This window comes from Carassius carassius, chromosome 36, assembly GCF_963082965.1.
Source record: "Carassius carassius chromosome 36, fCarCar2.1, whole genome shotgun sequence".
Taxonomy (NCBI): Eukaryota; Metazoa; Chordata; class Actinopteri; order Cypriniformes; family Cyprinidae; genus Carassius; species Carassius carassius.
In genome coordinates this window covers 15,984,921-16,005,415 of record NC_081790.1, presented here as the reverse complement: position 1 = coordinate 16,005,415, position 20,495 = coordinate 15,984,921, and the positions used below count along the sequence as shown (strand labels likewise).

General features: G+C 36.2%; 1 protein-coding gene across 1 annotated transcript; it reads left to right on the top strand.

Moving 5' to 3' along the window:
* Positions 1–14,185: 14,185 nt before the first annotated feature.
* Positions 14,186–19,321, top strand: slc29a2 (solute carrier family 29 member 2). The gene is made up of 13 exons (XM_059525614.1): positions 14,186–14,281; positions 15,375–15,415; positions 15,594–15,672; positions 15,752–15,885; positions 16,140–16,279; positions 16,471–16,605; positions 17,780–17,877; positions 18,047–18,119; positions 18,232–18,368; positions 18,480–18,585; positions 18,663–18,748; positions 18,842–19,041; positions 19,183–19,321. Exons 2-13 carry the CDS (start codon positions 15,384–15,386, stop codon positions 19,292–19,294), a joined length of 1,332 nt encoding a protein of 443 aa, XP_059381597.1. The 5' UTR covers positions 14,186–14,281; positions 15,375–15,383; the 3' UTR covers positions 19,295–19,321.
* Positions 19,322–20,495: the final 1,174 nt, after the last annotated feature.

Sequence of the window (20,495 nt, the reverse complement as noted above, 5' to 3'; positions counted from 1 at the left end):
GTGCATTCGAAACACCCTTGAAGCGTTTCAATGGCATCTATGGATCAGGACCTGACAGATTTGGATGTTTTCTTAACTGATTTAAGCTTTTGTCTGTACTTTGGAATGAGGAGCAACACAGCATGGTCAGACCTCCCCAGTGGAGCCCTCGGGAATGCCCGGTAAGCATCTGAAACAGAGATATAGCAGTGATCCAGTATTTTGCTATCTCTGCTGTGGCAAGTGACTTGTTGCTTGTAGTTTGGGAGTTCAGATGACAGGTTTGTGTGGTTAAAATCACCTAACACGATGACAGACGTATCAGGGTTGGAGTTTTCAACAGACGAGATGTGTTGGGAGAGATCGCTAATGGCTGTGTTAGCGTTAGCTTGTGGTGGAACGTAAACACCAATTAGTATAATTCAGGCAAATTCTCTCGGGAGGTAATATGGTCTGCATTTCAAACTGATGAATTCAAGATCGGGAGAACAGTGACGATGAAGGATTGTTGAATTGTTACACCAACGCTGATTTACCATGAGAGAAATACCCCCTCCTTTAGATTTGAGGGATAGTTTGACTGACCTGTCGGCTCTGAAGATAGTGAAGCCAGGGGGGGTTACCGCCTCGTCAGGAACCGATTGATCCAGCCATGTCTCGGTAAAGCAGAAGGCCGAGCAGTCACTGTAAGCAGTCACCCTGTCCGTTTGTGTTAAAAGCAGAAGTTCATCCATTTTATTTTTAAGGGATCGCACGTTTGATAAGATCAGTGCCGGTAGTGGGGGCCGGTAGGGCCGTCTCCTGAACCTGGAGACCACTCCAGTTCTCCGTCTTTTTGTGCTAGATGTATTTCCCCATGGTGGCGATCCAGTGTTGTTTACATCCAGTATATCCTCTGGAATGTTGGCAAATAATTCCAAATTGTCAGGTGTAATCCTCCTGATATGTAACAACTCCTCACGACTATATGATGTGATGCATGATGTTTTCCTCACATATAACACAGACAAAAGTGCAAAACATAATAGCAGAGCAGGTACCGGGGCAAGCCTCCCGGCAGCCATCTTAGATATCTACTCATACTCATTCTGCGATTAGCAGCAGCTGGATGCAATCATTACATGCAAATGTGCTTTTGCTTATTTACTTATACTTGAAGTAGACTTGTCTCTTTAAGTGAGATACCAATTTCATCAGTCAATACCGACGTGACGTCTCTCCGTTCCCTCATTCAGGGAATGAGGGTTGCATACATAACCAAGACATTCTGATCTGCACAGCTCGATTTGCTTACTATGAATGGCACACATCTCATTGGATAACCATGTGAGCAGGCTTTTCACTCTCCTCGACTTGTAATCAAAGGAAAAAGTTGTTCACTATACCAAAGATTTTTGACCCAGAAAAAAGTTTAATGTTTCAAGGCAGTCAGATAGACAAATTAAAGGGGGTATATAACCCAAAATTTTGTATTCTGTTATCATTTTATATTATTCATTTTATTCCTAACCTTAATTATTTTGTCTCTGCATGAAACGAAAAGTTTTTGAAAGACTAAAGTTTTTCTCCACTGTAACGAAAGGCAATGTAAAACCAATCAAGCTCTATTTTAATCACAATTGACTATGGAAGCATATGGGTAGCAATATTCAATTTTGAATGTAATATGCAAAAGGACAATGCAATATGAAAAATGGCAATGCATTTCTGTATTTACATTTACATTTTCCAATACATTTGTGCAACATTTGGTGCAAAATGAATATTTAAATTAAATTACATAATTTTCATTTGCCATTTTATACACCAGTTTTAATATGTAAAATGAATACTAATTTTAACGCTTTATAAGTCGCAAAATTAAAATTAAAATGCATTACAGAAATGATTAGATATGTATAACATGTTCAAGCAAAAACTTTGGCAAAATTATCATTCAAATGCTATTTTTCTTAATTGCATTAACACTCACAGTCAAGACATTTACGATTGCATTTTCATTCAATGTCCCACAATGAATGTAGCAACTAGCAAAATTCAATGTGCACATTGAAAATGCATTCCGAGCCGATCACGTCTCCGCCCCCTCGCACCACGTCAATCACTGCGTGAACAAGGTGGGGCTTGAAGAAGGTCAAGAGACTCAAGACTCAAGAGGATTCAAGTGAGAGAACATAGACAAGACAGTTGTACATGTACGTTTTGATCATTTCGGTTTCAATATTTCAATATTTAATTCGCACTTGTGGGCGGAGCTGAAACGCTGCTTTCATCTGATTGGTCGAATCGCTCCGCCTTCAGCTCAGTCTTTTCATTCTTTCGGCAAAATAAGAGTCAGTGCGAGTGAAGCACTGTGATGTCTGAAACCAACGCTCATTGTTAATTAGCATAATATTTGAATCAGATGTAGCTGGGCACAAAATTCGTGCTGCCGTGACCTGCAAATTATTTCTAGGTTGTAGTATTGTATGCATATTGTCCCACTTATAAATACAGTGCAAATAGTTCTGTCTCTTTGGATAAAAGTGAAGTGGAAATAAAAATCAATAATAGACTGAACAGTTCCATGATAATATGTATGTAACATTTACCACTATCGTCTTTTAAGTCATAAGGTACTAGGTATGTGTGTGTGACATTAATAAATAATTGTGAAAATTAATATAGTTACATTTCTGAAATAAATTAGTAATATTAGTTTTATTACATACTAAATTGAATGATGCTTCTCTTTTTAGTCTTCTTTGTTGGGCTTGAGAAGACAACATATATTTACCGTATTTTCCGGCCTATAAGTCGCACTTCTTTTCATAGTTTGGCTGGTCCTGCGACTTACAGTCAAGTGCGACTTATTTATAAAAAATTAATTTGATATGAACCAAGATAAATTACCAAAGAGAAAACATTACCGTCTCCAGCCGCGAGAGGGCGCTCTATGCTGCTCAGCGCTCCTGTAGTCTACACTGAAAACATAGAGCGCCCTCTCGCTGCTGGAGACGGTAATGTTTTCTCTTGGTTCTGAATAAATGTGACTTATAGTTCAGTGGGACTTTTATACGTCTTTCCTCGTCATGACGTATTTGTGGACTAATTCAACTTATACTTAGGTGTGACTTATAGTTCGAAAAATACGGGTAACATTATTATTTATTATTTATCATGAGAGTAATTGACACAGTCTAGAACTTTAATGTTTCACCAAATTCAGCTCAGATCTTCAGACTCGTCTGACTTGCGTTGTTGTATAACTGGCCAGACTTACCTTCCCAAAAAATCAATTTAATTTTATTTCATAAATTTAACTATATTTATTTCCACTTCACTGTTATCCAAGGAGACAGAACTATTTGCACTGTATTTATCAGTGGGACAATATTCATACAATACTATAACCTAGAAATAATTTAAAGGGGTCACTTGCAGGTCGCAGCAGGACAAATTATGTGCCCAGCTACATCTGATTCAAATATTATGCTAATTAACAGTGAGCGGTGGTTTCAGACATTACTGTGCCGCACTCGTACTGACTCTTATTCTGCCGAAAGAATGAAAAGACCGAGCTGAAGGCGGAGCGATTCGACCAATCAGATGAAAGGCGAATGAAATATTGAAGCCATAAACCGATTGGTAAACCCCAAATGATAAAATGAGATATCGAGCCAAAAATTCATTTTCGAAAAACTAATTAACAAGCCATTTTCCATTTCTCGTTATTGAATTCTAAATGGGAAATGAAATGATCAAAACGTACACATCTACAACTGTCTTGTCCATGTTCTCTCACTTGAATCCTCTTGAGTCTCTTGACCTTCTGCAAGCCCCACCTTGTTCACGCAGTGATTGACGTGGCGCGAGGGGGCGGAGACGTGATCGGCTCGGAATGCATTTTCAATGTGCACACTGAATTTTGCTACATTCCTTGCGGAACATTGAATGAAAATGCAATCGTAAGTGTCTTGACTGTGAGTGTTAATGCAATTAAGAAAAATAGCATTTGATTGATAATTTTGCAACTTATAAAGCATAAAAATTAGTATTCATTTACATATTAAAACTAGTGTATGAAATGGCAAATGAAAATGATGTAATTTAATTTTCATTTTCATTTTCATTTTGCACCAAACGTTGCACAAATGTATTGGAAAATGTAAATGTAAATACAGAAATGCATTGCCATTTTAAATATTGCATTGTCATTTTGCATATTACCTTCCAAATTGAATATTGCTACCCATATGCTTCCATAATTGACACTTATTATGGACAATAACAATAATAACACAATTTATTTTTGTAAAATGGTAGAAAAATGTCACACAGGTTTAGAATAACATATGTGTCATGGATTCAGCAGGCTCTCCCATAAACAGATCTAACACAGAGAGCTCTCTTTTGCATTAGCCTTCTGATGACCATTAACTGCCACTCATCAGCTCATCAGTCATCCTGCATTAAAGCATAATGTTAAGTTTTATTATTTTTGTTGTTTCACTTCTGAAAAGTTAATACAAATTGTATTTGAACGTTCTGATACAGTATTGAATAAATGTCATTAAAAGATAATAAGGTATACTGTTTATTGCTGATTTTAAAAATTACAACTTGGAAATCTACAGTTCTCCTTCTAGGGAACTTCACGCGTTGCCCCCAGAAGGACACATAGGGGAATGCTGCCAACATGAGTGGTGTCTTAAGCACATGTGTAAAAATGTGTAAAAAAAAAAAAAAAAAAAAAAAACCAAATGATGGGCACCTGCTGAATATGTCAGCAACTATTGTTGTCCTTAGGAGCATGTTTGTACAATATCGTTCAAGTCGGGCAAGCATTTCGAGAACTGCGTTCCTCCATGTCCTAGATTTCTAACATTGAGCACATGCATAACATGTGTGTTATGCGCCTAGGTGAGGAGCACATGCGTTCGGTGCTTGAGGGTTCCAAATGCATGCATTGTGTAGGGTATCAGACCCGAACCAGACAAATTAAAGAATAGATCGGGAGCATGGTTGAAACATAAGGAGCTGAATTCTACAGAAAGGTTCAAGACAACACAATGTTGTAAATCAATTCCTAGCGTCACAAGTCAGAAGCAATCCACTAACTAGCAGCTTGAACAGCTTTCAACATTAGAACAAAAGAACAATTATTGGCAATTCCAATTCAGAAAAGAGATTGTCAAATTTGGGGCAAGTAATCAAGATCGATGTTCAAATAGATGCACAGCATGACCATCACATGTAAACCCATGATAGTAATCATGATCACAACAAGATCTTTGGATTGACTTCCCCCCACCTAGAAGAAAATAACCAGACTGAAATTCCTTTAAGGGTACCTTTTAACCTTTGGTCTCCACAGAACATCCTTATGTCATAGAATGGCACAGAAACTATCTTTTACATATCTAAATGCACCAAAATGAACTTATAAAGGAATATCAGTCCATTGCTTAACTCCATATTATATATGTAACCCACACATTTGACTATAATGTTTCTAATCACTTATTGTGTATGTCTTTTTAATAACTAATGAATAGCTTAAAGGGATAGTTTACCCAAAAATGAAAATTATGTCATTAATGACTCACCCTCATGTCGTTCCAAACCCGTAAGACCTCCGTTCATCTTCGGAACATAGTTAAAGATATTTTAGATTTAGTCCGAGAGCTTTCTGTCCCTCCATTAAAACTGTGTGTACGGCATACTGTCCATGTCCAGAAAGGTAATAAAATCATCCATGTGACATCAGAGGGTCAGTTAGAATTTTTTGAAGCATCGAAAATACATTTTGGTCCACAAATAGCAAAAACTACGACTTTATTCAGCATTGTCTTCTCTACCGTGTCTGTTGTGAGCGAGTTCAAAACACTGCGAGTCAAGAACCGGTTGCATCGGTTTTCGGGTCACCAGTAGTTCTTTCGGACAGTCAATTCAATAAACCAGTTGAAGAAAACGGTTCACCGGTTCTTTTGCGCTCGACGTAATGGTGTCATTGGCGATGATTGCCCTTGATTTAAGCCTTCGGTTTACCCACGCTCATAACATTAGCACAGAATCAGTTCAGAATCAATCATTAAAAGAATCAGTTCGGTTCAGACGCTCTGTGTGTCGGTCTGCTTCACGCTGAATCACGCATGCGCAGTATCATCAGCTCCTCGGTTCACGAATCAGACGCATCTGACCGAAACAGTTCTTGACTCGAGAACGAGTCAGTCTTTTGTTCGTTATCTGGCTCGGCTCGGTGTTCATCTTCAGTTCTCTCTTCACAGCAGTTCAGTCAGTGTACTGTTTGGGTAAATGAATTACTCCGGGATATTGGTTTGTTTTAACTCAGAGGGAGTGTCAGCCACATTAAAAAAGTTAACAGCTTAAGTCATTTGTGGATTAATGCGTATTGGAGAAGCGTTTAAATCAATTCAGTTCGATTTGGTGAACTTGTTCAAAAAGATCCGGTTACATCGAATGATTCATTCGTGAACTGGATATCACAAACAAACTGCTTTGTTTTGAATTCTCTCACAACAGACACAGAAGAGAAGACAATGCTGAACAAAGTTTTTGCTATTTTTTTACCAAAATGTATTTTCGATGCTTCAAAAAATTCTAACTGACCCTCTGATGTCACATGGACTACTTTGAAGATGTTTTTCTTACCTTTCTGGACATGGACAGTATACCGTGCACACAGTTTCAATGGAGGGACTGAGAGCTCTCGGACTAAATCTAAAATATCTTAAACTGTGTTCCAAAGATAAACCGAGGTCTCACGGGTTTGGAACGACATGAGGGTGAGTTATTAATGACATAATTTAGATTTTTCGGTGAACTATCCCTTTAACTATGGCCTAATCCTGGTTTTATCTCTGTCTGTGACCTAAATATAGCATATTTGTGATTGTGCTGTAAACACGTTTTATAATGCATAACTAACAGGTGTGCTCCATTAAGTACACGTCTCAAAAGTGGATTTACATAAACCATATATACATCTTGAAGACGATTACTAAATGTCTATTTATCATCCGACAGGATAATGTTTGATAAGTATTTCAGATGAGCTCATCTAATAGACATGAAACAGGCATCTGACTGATGTGTGTGTGATATTGTGTAGAATTCACTGTTTTCAACACTACTTTAGATGAGTGTAAGTCATGTAAACAAACAAAAAAGTGAGTTATATCAGTTTCTAACTCAACATGTAAATGTAATATTGAGCAGATAAATCAGAGAGGAGACAGACTCTTGTCTGGATGTTACAGGGATAGATGAGACACACGTGTGTTTATCTGCTGCAGAGACTCTGATGAAGGAATGCTGCCATCAAAGGATTTGTGTAAGTTCAGTACAAAAATAAATAAAACATTTTAAATCTTAAGTTGTAGTTTATTTTAATGAATGTAATTTTAAACAACTATTACAGCTCTTTTCTTATTCTTCATTTCTGTGCATATGCTGTAGATATTTTGTGGTGGAGCAGGACCTGCAAGGACAGGTGAAAGAAAAGGGAAAACCTAAAACAAAAGAATAAAGTAATGACTTTTTGTATTGTGTGTGTGTGTGTGTATTTTTATAGGATATGAAATGTCTGCAGACTGGTGTGAGCAGTGAGGATGGAGAAGTCCACAGCAGAATCCTGTAAATTATCCAGTGTCACAGATGAGACGCTCCATCAGTCCAACTCTTACTGTCTCATCTGGACCAGATGTGGTCTCTTCATCCTCATTGACCCCAGATACAGCGGGAGCATCTAGAGAAAGACCAAAAGAGAATTTGATTTTGGTAAAAAAATGTCATGGAGCTTTTATCTGAAGTGATTGACAGTGCTCTTATTACAGGGGCCTACAATCCCCTGATCAAGCTGGAGAAGAGAGCCTTGCTCAAGGACATACTGGGGGTTTTCAACAAGTTCACTGGTTTAGCCCACTACAAAAGTAATAAATCAATGCATGTATGTGTAGACTCTGTGTACATGTTTTCCAGGTGCTCATAGAGAGTTTTAATGTAGCTTTTTTCATGTGTTATTGACTTCTACATGTATGCATTTATTGTGATGCTAACTTTTATACATTATTTTAATCATTTAGTCATATTTCTTGTTGTCAGTAAATAAAATATAAATATTTTATACATCCATATATTAATTTCTTGACTGAAAATTGATGTATTCACATTGACTGCATTTGTTCAACTAGTGTATATTCATGTATAGCTATGTCTCGACAAAAAGTACAGGGTAAGACGGTTGTAACTAACAATGAACAATCATAATGCCGTAAATCGGTAAATAAAAATGTCACTCAGGGGCGGACTGGCCATCTGGAGCACCGGGACTTTTCCCGGTGGGCCGCTAGCCAATGTGGGCCGGCCCACCCGGTACACAAATATATATATGTAGCGTGGCCACAGAGGAGTAAATGGCACAATGAATAATAAACAAGAATTAATTTAATGCTGACTACGCCACCCCTTTCAAGTAAGGGGAACTAAACACGGACACACAGGTTCGTTACCATGGAGGGCAGAGACATGGGCATCATAATACAAAATGTTTATTAAATTCACAATAATCAGATAAGACACTTTAAAACGACCAGAATAAGATATAACTATGGGTTAAACTACAACTCAGTACACCACATACATAAGTAAAATGACTAAGGCTTAACTGTAGCAGGGTAGGCCAGCCGTAGAGTGATTATTCTTGACCCACGCACACAGTGAGATAAGTGATCACACACACGGCAATCCACACTTTGTGCTCCAAACACCACCACCAGGGTACTAGAACTAGCCTCCCTGCTCAGAAGCCTAAAACACAAGAGAAAACAATTATGCAATAATGCAAGCAAAGTTATACCAGAGCGTGATTGGAGACATATGGCATTCTTAAATTACAAATGAACAAGATTCAGCTGAAAATCAATTGTCACTTCATAAAAAGATACACAAACTGAGGGTTTATAAAAGTAAATTACAAAATAAGCCAAATCAAATGAAGCAAGAAACAAATCAATAAAGAAAACAATACAATAAACAAAACAAACAGTATAAAGGGAACAAACAAACTCCAAAACCAAAGAAACCATACAAACACGCTTATACAAAGCTGGTAATTCTAGGATGGGAGGGCAGGCCGAAGCACCCAGCCCAACACATACAATGTGGAGTAAGCTGGAGCAGCTACAGCCAAGAATGGGAAGGACAAATAAACAAACACAGCAAAACAGCAACGTCGTCGTAATCCTGTTTTATGAAGGAAGTGATTGCCCCAACAGGACAGAATGCTCCCAAAGATAGTCCAGATTTTGGTCATCAGGAGACACAAGTTAAACAGTTGCTCACAGCACAATTCTCAACAGTTTATTTGAAGATGAATGAACTCAAACCCAGCCGGGAATAATGGCAGCCTTACACACCACCGCAAAGCAGATGGAATTCCAGCTTTAAGCAGAACCCACACACACCAAGGGCAGAGCTAGCAAATGACGCATCCCAGGTAGCCTAATTGCAGCCTTTATATCAGCAGTACAATGTTCTGATAGGCTGTCGTTCTAATTACAGGGGAGGGAACTTATCCAGTCTGCCACATATATATTTTTTATTTATTTTTTTTTTAATTGACGGAAATCATAATATTACATCTCTTTTCTACGCAAATGGATGAGTGAGTCGATCGCGCAGCCAACAAGCGCGTTTTCGTCTAATTTAGAGAGAGACAGATTCATCTGGTACAGCGAATTTCTCTGAGCAGCAGGCCACTGTATACGTTCACTTAAAACATAACCGACTGTGTTTACGAGAATACTTGCAGAGACAATTATTTTGAAATAATTGTGTGTGTATTTATTCATTCAGAAGTTAGGATACCCAAAAGATGAATTAATTCTTTGTACGCGCATTGTCTGAAATGCTGCTCACAGCGCGTGCTTTTAACGAGTGCGCGCAAGCTTCGAACGCGCGCAAATTGTTTAAAAAAGTTGAATCAGCAAGATTTAGAAACAAGTGAAAACGATCAACTACGATACATTTCACCCCTCCAAGCGAGTGAACAACGCGAATTTTAAATCACCATTCACGATAGCCCGTCGGGAAGAGCAGTGATACATTTTGGAGCCCGACTGCAAAACACAATAGCCCCTGGACGTCGGGCTAGCGATTTTGCGAGCCCTGCACCTCAGATCTATCCAGTTTGTGAACCACTGGTTTCCACAATGTTTTCGTTAAACAAAATAAATGATTATTTTAAAAGATTTACTCAAGAGAATAATCTGTTCACGAATCGGATCATGAACTTATATTACCGCATATTCATGCATCTGTTAATTGCAGTGTTGGGAAGGTTACTTTGGAAATGTAATAGGTTACAGATTACAAGTTACCCTATTTAATGTAATAGTAGTGTAACTTTTTCAATTACTTTATTAAAGTAATGTAACTAATTACTTTTGATTACTTTTTGATTACTTTTCAAAATCTCCAATAAATGTTTATTTGCAACTGTTAATCATCTTCAAACATTTACACCATTCAGGTTTAACCTTACAGCAGTGCTAAATACTGTCAGACTTTTACAATCCTTCATCACTTGAATTAAGATGATCAAATTTGAACACATGTCTGCATGTCTGCTTCAAAAATTTCCACATGGGGCGGACTGGGATAAAATTTCAGACCGGGAAATCTCAAACTCATACAAACAAACTCATGGACAACACTATTTTTTTTATGGACCTGATATAAAAAAGATTTAAATCTTTAGTTTGGGGACATGCAAAATAATTAAAAGTTCTCTCCTGAACTTCACCTTCACTTCATTTCTTTTTTCTTTTCAGTCTCTTTATTTTGCCCTGTTATCCATCTACCTCATGACTTTAACACTCAAGATTTAACAAAACTATACTTTCTAAATTGCCTACATGTCAAATTGAGTGCATCACTACAATATAAAATCCTAATACTGAACATGAGTCATGTTTTTCCCTCACAAAAATTAACTGCTTTTATTACGTAAAAGTACAGTAACCATGTTTTTTTTAATTATTATTATTGCAAATGGATTACCATTTGTATTTATTTTTAAATAAATAAATATGTAAATTTGTGGCATGGTTTAGCAACAGTAACCTTTGTCTCTGAATTTATAGCAAATATTAAAACTTTGCATATGCTTTGATGCAAGTGTACTTTTGATATATTTGTCCAATGTGGCATATTCCGTCCGTGTTAGGCAATAGCAATCCCGTTTTTATGACTGGATTCTACTAACCAGACTATGTTTCTGCATCGCGGAAATTATAGGGCCGTACGTCTCAGAATAGTCAGTTCAATTTGGGAAAGAAATCAATTACATCTGTATGTGGATGTGTGTAAATATTCAAATGTAATCCCCACTGTAATCTTTAAAATTTTCAGAAGTAACTGTAATTTAATTACTCATTTTTTCTTAGTAACTGTAACTGATTACAGTTACATTTATTTTGTAATTAAATTACGTAATTAAGTTACATGTAACTAGTTACTCCCCAACACTGGTTAATTGAATGCAAAGTGTGAGTTCTAGGAGAATGTTTGTCTCGTGATGAACATGTATCGCTCACTAGGAGTCGCTAAATGAACAGCTGCAGCACGCAGGTTATCTTTTTTTTTTTTTTTCAATGGATGATCAGTTGCCCTATTGGTTAAAATCCCCAAACAGTATACTTAAATATCAAATAAATAAATTACATCAAAACAGGGGCGTTTGCGTTTTGATGTGGTGGGCTGCTGTGGGCCAGAAAGTCCAGGGCCACTTTTTGGTCCCAGTCCGCCCCTGATGTCACTTGTTTATCATAATATGAGATACTACACAAAAAAACAACAACAACAACAAAAAATATTTAATGGGGATTTTGCACATAAAGTAATTAAAAAAATATTCAAGAGATAACGATTTTGGATTTTCTTAATAAAAAAAATAATTAAAATGACTGAAGGATAAAACTTGATCACATTAGTGGAGTTAAAAAATAAAAACCTAAATTAACAGTATTGGCTAAACTCAGTGTTCGAATTGAGTCAAAGCTCTTGGGCCCCCCCCCCCCCCCAAAAAAAAAACAACTAATAATATACATATTTGTATTTATTTATTTCATATAATAATATAATTTACTTTACTTTACTTGTGAATTTAATTTACTTTGTGTGTTTCATAACATGTTTTTGCAGCTGAGCATTTACTATGTAAAATTAAATAAAAATCTATGAAATAACAAGATGGCTCTTCTCTTCTTTCCCTTGTCCATATCTGAGAAAATAATGTAAGATGTAAGTTGTAATATTATATTTGTTGTCGTTACTGTGAATATATTTAAGAAAGCACTCCATGTTATTCATGCTACTTATTAAGGTTATTAATGGTGATATACTTTGAACAGTGCACATGTAGGCATTTTATTTCATTAAAAAAACTAATTTATCTTGAATGTAGTTACATAACCCTTTCATATTTTCAAGCAGAAGTTGTCATAGTTGGGTAAACTTCTTTAGTGGTGAATGAGAGTATATGTTTAAATATATGTTTTGTCACAATAGTGTTTCTACAAGAGGGAAAAAATAGAAATAATTTGATACGATTACGATGCTGATGACCATTAATCAATTTTGATCTCTTGATTCACTATCAATTCACATGAATAGGCCTACTGTACTTACTTTTCTTGGGTTAAACTCAGTATTTTCTTGCATTAATTAATATTCACTTGTGTGTGCTTATACGAGTATCTTTTTAAAATGTATAATCTAGTGTTTGATCATGTCTAAATATTTATTTAAATGCAAAACCTAAAAATAAGTAAGCAGTTATGACCTGCAATACTCTTTTGAGCAACTAGAGTATGTATATTTATTAGAGTGGGTAAACAATGGCATTGCAAATGGAAATTATTATTTTTCTGGCCACAAAATGACTTTAATTTGCCTCTTTGCATTGAATTTAAAATCCTTTTCTCCACTTAACCTTAAATACTAAACTAATTGTATTAGGCTATACATAATAATGGAAAATAGGATACAATTCATAACAAAAACGGTTGATCTGCATGTTTGTCTTCGGCGTAATAATCAATGCATGTGTGTCTCACGCACAATTCGTGAGAGTTAGCAACCCTGCTTTATCATCGTTGACACAAAAAAAGCCTTCACCTGATGAACATTTTCATCAGTAATAATGTCCTTAATTAAATTAACACTGTTTTTGAGCAGTTAAGGTTACTAGATTTAAAATGATTTGTTTAATTCAGAATGGGTGCAATGCTAGCTCCAAACAAGATTCTATTTTTCTCAGAATTACGTTAGATGGCTAATTACAACTAACAAGCCGATAGTGAGCTATCATCATAAGATAAAAAAAAAACAACTATTGACAGACCAAGATTATAAGTGACTCTCTGATTCTAAGATAAACACTTATTCAGTAGCAATAAATTGGGTGTACCAAACAATCATAAAACAAAGAAATATTATCTTACCGTTATCGTGAGGTAAAATAATGACGAAGGATCACTCTGTCAGCCAATCACACAGCGACGTCGCGCCCGCAGTCTGTAAATTCCTTCAGAAAACAGCGTGTGGCGCACTTGAGCGTATTTTCAGATGCACATCTAATTTGAAGTAGCTTTTTATGGGAGCGGCACTTTTTACAGTCGATGGAGCGGCAGCGCAATACTTTGGTAAAAAATAGATAGATAGGGCTATGTCAAATATTGTTTCTATTTTAGTTTTAATGAAAAACCAGGGGACCCCCCAAGGTCATTTTTTTGGGCCTTATGGGGGGTCCCTTGATGCTTATGGGGGGTCCCGGACCCCCCCAGCCCCCCCTCAATTCGAACACTGGCTAAACTACAATCACAAAATAAAAAGGCAGCCGTCTCTTCAACAAGACCACAACATGGGCAATTTTCTTCATTATCAACTTTAACTTCGTAGGTCACATGATCAACATAGCGGATGATGCTTCATACATACATACGCATTCAGGCTAGTATGTAACCTTACTCTTTTAGCGGTCTATAGGCAGCCCGACAAAATCTCGTTTTGACATCTCGCGTGGTTCTGTGTGATTTGGACAACTTCAAGTTACGCCTCTTGCGTCAAGTTACGCCCCTGTCTTGCAGTCTGCAAACAGACCCTTCCTTCTCGCCTCGGCGAATGCGCTGCGCCCGAGAACCCGCGAAGCTTTTTCAAAATTGCCCGCGCTGTGCACGACTGTCTGCGCGTGCTGCATGTTGTTGCTGAAGACGTGTGTAACTAGGACTACGACTCTGTGAGTATATATTTCAATATACCGATTATTATATTATTATTTAAATGAACGCAACGAGAATAATAATAATATATACAAGTTACAATGTCTAACGTTACAAGGGTAAATCATAAAATATTGTCTTTAAAATGTTATTACATTTCTTTAGTGCGATCACTGAATCAATATGTACGTGTACCATCGGTAATAACTGGAATGTAATCTCTATTAGGTATCTATTATATAAATAGGTCTATTTTGTTTCGAAATTCGTAGAAATTCATTAGTCAACAGATGAAAGGGAAACGCTAAAAAAGAAAATTGGCTATGTTTGGGTATGATATGTTTGGACGTAACGTTACAGTTACTTGATTTCAGATTTGGAATAGTGGCTGAATCACTTGTTTAGGACAAGTTACTGTTTTCAGTATGTTTCTGAAATGTAAGAAGATACATATACGCTATTGTTACTTTAAGTTTGTTTTTTTTTGTTCGTAATATTATCCGTTATTATTAAACATTAAATTTAAATACTGAAAAAGTTAAATAACGTACATGAAAATTTGCTGAAGAGATGAGACATATTCCTACGTACAAAGCGTGAGATATTACATCATGCGGAAAATACATTTGCCGCGTTTATTTCTCATCCGTTACAGGTGTAGTGTGTGTGTGTGTGTGTGTGTGTGTGTGTGTGTGTGTGTGTGACTTATTTACAAGTAAATACACAAAAAAGATCGAGATGTAATCTAGTAACGTTAAACTGAAATCTATATTTTTATTGAAGGATATGCCGAATAAAAAACTTAGATCTTCAAGAATCACTAAACAAATAATGGATAATTAATTAAATGTAATTTATCAACGCTACGGTTTTTCTTAATAAATGAAATATCTTAGCCAGTACGTTGGACAGTGGAAGGACCTCCGAATCAAAAACATTGAGAACTACTTAACATAAATGACAGCTAGGATTCACCGTTTTTGTTTTATGTTTTTACATCACCCATAAGTCCTGCGATACGTAACTTAATGTTATATGGCTGAATTCATGTCACAAAACATGGTTTATTATATAACAACAAATATATAATTTTTCTAATTTTTTTTTCAGGACATTACAATGAAGATTTGTAAGGGAGCATCAGACAGAAGGTGAGTGCAATTCTGATGCCAACTGATTTACTGGAGATAACAGTAAATTGGTTGAGATCATGATCATGTTAATCAATGTAAAATAGAAATATTAAGATAATAACTTCCAAATTTGTGTGCTTGTGATTTTTAATTTATGACATGATATAACATAATTGTCTCTCTCTAACCTTGACAGTGGCCTTGTGGCTGTTATCTTTTTCTTGTTGGGAATGGGAACTCTGCTTCCATGGAACTTCTTCATCACTGCAATGAATGTAAGACATAAAAACCTTTGCTGATTAAAGGTTATCTTTAAATCTCTTGTGCTCATACTCCATCCCCTTCTGTTTGCAGTATTTCACTGACCGTTTGAAAAATGGTACAAGTTCTACTCAGACTGACACTTACATGTTTGGTAACATGAGTGTGCTGTTAGCCCAGCTTCCCTTGCTGCTATTTACACTTCTCAACTCTTTTCTATACCAGCAGTGAGTATCTGTTTCATGTAACATTTGTTTACTTCTGCGAGTTATATGGTATTGTATAGGTATGTAACAAGGAATGAGTTCAAACGGATGATAAAATGCAATAATCTTCTCACAGATTGCTAATAAAAAATACCAACATTTATTTAGGATAAGTACATTTTCAGCAAATATGTCACTTTTGAGTGAACAGTTTAACCACCTCTAATATTATAACATTATGATTCTTTTTTATTTTGTATCTTTTGCTTACATAGCATTGCAGAAAAGATTCGTATTGCTGGCAGCATGGTCTTCATATTACTACTCTTCATTCTTACGGCCATTTTAGTGAAAGTTAAGATGGACCAGGACCACTTCTTTTCCATTACAATGGCGACAATTTGGTTTATTAACAGTATGTTTCTTATAATATTGAAGTTCATAACATGTGAATTACACCTACAGAATGTTCACATTACACTTTTCACATTATATTAAAAAGAGGTATTATAATAAAAACACTTTCTACTTTCTCTTAAATATGTTTGAGTGAGCGAATCCTCTGACAAATCTAACACCCCCGTCTTTCTTTGTTCATTTTCCCAGTGTTTGGGGCTGTGCTGCAAGGTAGTCTATTCGGTCTGGTCAGTAAGCTGCCCCCGAGATTCAGCTCCCTGTTCATGAGTGGACAGGCAGTGGCAGGAATCTTCTCTGGTATTGCCATGCTGTTATCGAATATCTGTAAGTACTTGCAATATTCCACTCAAACTTGATAAAAAATAAAAGAAATCCCATTCTAATTACTTTTGCATTCGCACTATACATGAAAAAGACTCAGGCTTTTGCAGTTTAAAGGGTTAGTTCACCCGAGAATGAAAATTCGTCCATCTTCTACTCACCCTCAAAGCATACTAGGTGTTTGTAACTTTCTTCTTTCAGAATAATCCAGTCGGAGTTATATTAAATATTGTCCTTGCTCTTCCAAGCCTTTCAATGGGGTAAGTGGGTGTTTCTTGTCAACAACAGTTCAGAAGATGTGAAATAAAGTGCGCGCATCTGTAATAAACCGTCCCTCACACTGCTCCAGGGGATAAATAAAAGCCCTGTAGGGAATTCATGCGTTTTTGTAAGATAAATATCCAAATTTCAAACGTAATAAACATTTATTTTCTCACTTTTGCTGACTGTTGGGAACCAGAAGACGTGCAGGCGGATGTTGTGGTTCGTAAGCGCTGCGTGGTTATTGACAAGCGTGAAGAGAGAACAAAACAAAACACTGGTCAGGAATTAGAAACACACAACAAGGATTTGTAAAGAAAAACGTCAGAGGATTTTGAAATAAGCCAAGAGGCTGGTTTTCCTTTGCTAAAGTAAGGAAACTTTGTTTCCTTTGCTCCTACATTTCCCAGAGGCACACACAACACATATGTCTTCCATCTTCCGCCTGGATGGCTTCTGCATCCCACAGTCAGGAGATAATAGAAAAAAAAAGTTTATTACGTTTGAAACCTTCATATTTATCTCTAAAAAACTTATAGATTCGCTACAGGGGGCCGTTTATTCATCCCCTGGAGCTTTGTGAGGGTTGTTTTATTACAGATGTGCGCCCTTTATTTCACGTCTTCTGAACTGTTGTTGACAACAAACACCCGCTTACCCCATTGAAAGGCTCGAGAGAGCAATGACAACTCCAATTGGATTATTCTGAAAGAAGCAAGCCATATACACCTAGGATGCTTCGAGGGTGAGTAGAAGATGGGCGAATTTTCATTCTTGGGTGAACTAACCCTTTCAATTAATTGTGAAACACCAATCCACACCTTTTTTTTTTTTTTACCTAAAATGTTAGTACTTTTTATTAGTAATCAGAGAGAAACCATTTATTGTGACAGCTGTGTTTTTATGCAATCTTTAGTTGAAACTGACTCGGAGAGTTCTGCCCTGGGATATTTCATAACCCCCTGTGTCGCCACCCTACTTACTTTATGCTGTTACCTCGTACTTCCGCATCTGGTAAGTGCCACCGGGCATCCTGATTTTTTTTTTCTTGTTTAACTATTTTGACTAAATTATGTTAAGCTGTTTTTTTCCATTGCTATAATATGAAAATAGCACATTATTAGTACAGTAAAATAATTATTTCTGATTATGTTCAAAATAAAATTCATTTTTTATAAAACAGAGATATGCCCAACTTCATTTGGAAAATGTGTCCACTAAAACTACGTTGAAAGAACCATCAGTAAATAGTTCTGGTATGTCACATCATACATTTTTCCATTGTCAGGACAAATTACACAAATTCCAGCAAAGCCACTCACTGTTGGTTCTTCTAAGTCATGAATTTTTATCTTTTTGTTGCTATAGAGATTGTTAAAGTGAAGTTGAATAATTTTGACGATGGTTTTGACGACATTGGTGAAACTGAAGCATGTAAAAAGCTGAATGAGGTCGAACAGGATCTCAATGAGGAGAAGTCAACTGTGCCACAAGTCTTCAAAAAGGTATAGCGAACATTTTCTGTTTAAAATTCCCCCATTAAGAAAAATTCACTGAACATATTTTAAAGGAATTAGTAAGTGTATAGATCCATTTATTTTATTTATTTATTGTAGATTTGGGTGATGGCTTTATGTGTGACATGTGTGTTTGGCGTCACACTGTCAGTTTTTCCAGCAATTACTATAAATACAAAACCTTCTGGCTTATTTGATGGGAAAGGTGAGTCTGCACAAGATGTCTAGCTCATGCATTATGCTTATCAAAGCACTGTGATTTTAATAACTTTTATCTTATAGATAACATCTTCGTACCTTTGTGTTCATTCATTGTCTTCAATGTGATGGACTGGATTGGCAGAAGTCTCACTTCTCGTCTTCAGTGGGTGAGTTTCATTAGAGCCTGTATTAACAATATAATGGCTAACTATGGAAATTGTTTATCTAACATCCATCTTTGTTTTTTCCCAAACTCCCAGCCTTCAATGAAGAGTCATTTATTTCCTTTTTTTGTGGTATTACGGGTAGTTTTCATCCCTGCCCTCATGCTCTGCAACATTCAACCTCGCTTCTATCTCCCAGTCTTTTTCAATCATGACATGGCTTATATCATCATCATGTCTTTGTTTGCCATGACGAGTGGATATTTTGCCTGCCTCTCCATGAGCTATGCTCCACAGTAAGTACTTTTAAAGACAACACAAAATATATTATCAAGGATATTTACTAAAATCAACTGAGGTTGTCCCCCATAACATATCAAACTTATTGTCCCCCATAACATATCTCAGAACACCCACAAACTCTGTTCTTTATTTAGGCTGGTGAGGCCTAAAGATGCAGAGACAGCAGGAGCTCTGATGACCTTCTTCCTGGCTTTGGGACTCTCTCTGGGTGCCTCTTTCTCTTTTGGCCTTAAAAGATTTCTTTAGGGAAGATCCATAGGCTGACACTTCTGTTGTCTTATCCCACCAACATGAACGAGTTTCAACTGACTGTTGTTTTAAGGCACAGGCATACTTTTACCTTGTTTTCCTCGCTTTATTTTGTGCACATTTGAGTGTGCAAGCTTTTCAAAGTATACTCCATTGACCACAAACGCGTTTGTGTGTGTATTTATGTATATATATATTATGTGTATATGTATGTATATGTATATATATATATATATATATATATATATATATATAAACTGTACATTTGGTGCATGCAGACTTGTGGCACTTACATTCGAACATTCAATCACACATGCATCGTTGTCCATGTGAACATGGGTGCAGACTGTACAGATAAGTAGAATGTATAAAATAGTTATACTTTTAGCTTTGTAGCACTTTATAGTCATGGTTTCTGAAGATCCCATAAAGAAAAAGGGAAGAAAAAAAATAGATACTGTAGATGTAAACTTTTCTCTTAACCTTTTTTTATTAACGTGTGTGTATTTTATAGCTTGCATTTCCATTTACATTTTGGGATGTTTTTTAAGGGAAGTCTTTTACCTTTGAACTTGTTTAATATGTTTTTTATTTTGTTATTTGCCATCAGTTTTGTACATACTTTTTAAGATCAAATGTATCTTTTTATATTTGGTCTGTTTTTATTTATTTTTATTGGTGTATTGTGTTTTATTGGTGTATTGCATCATTTGTTGTTGTTGTTGTTGTTTTACTTAATTTTTAATAAAATTGTTAAATATAGCAAAAGTTTCATGTGCAATCGCTTCACCATCAACCAGTAGGGTAATTGCAGAAACCCCAGTCAGGAACAGGTTAGATTTGCTGATGCCTTGTGGAACTTTGTGTGTGTAGCATGAATTGCCCTAGTTTTTATGTCCAAAGAAACATTTCTTATAGATTAAATGAGTAATGGTAAATTATTGACTAGCTTTGGCACACTAGACTGATAAAATACACTCTAAGCACTTGATGTTTTCATTGTTCGGGTATGTATGCTTTGATTAAACAATTATACTGTATATTTTTTAGGGTTCTTTAATTTTCTTCATCCAAAATATAAGCCATTTGTATAAAGAGGGAGCAGATGTCTACAATGAACGGTGACATACAAGTCGGTGACTACAAGTCACTCCATACAGGGCACTGGAGAAGGAGATTATAATCAAGGTGTGCCTGG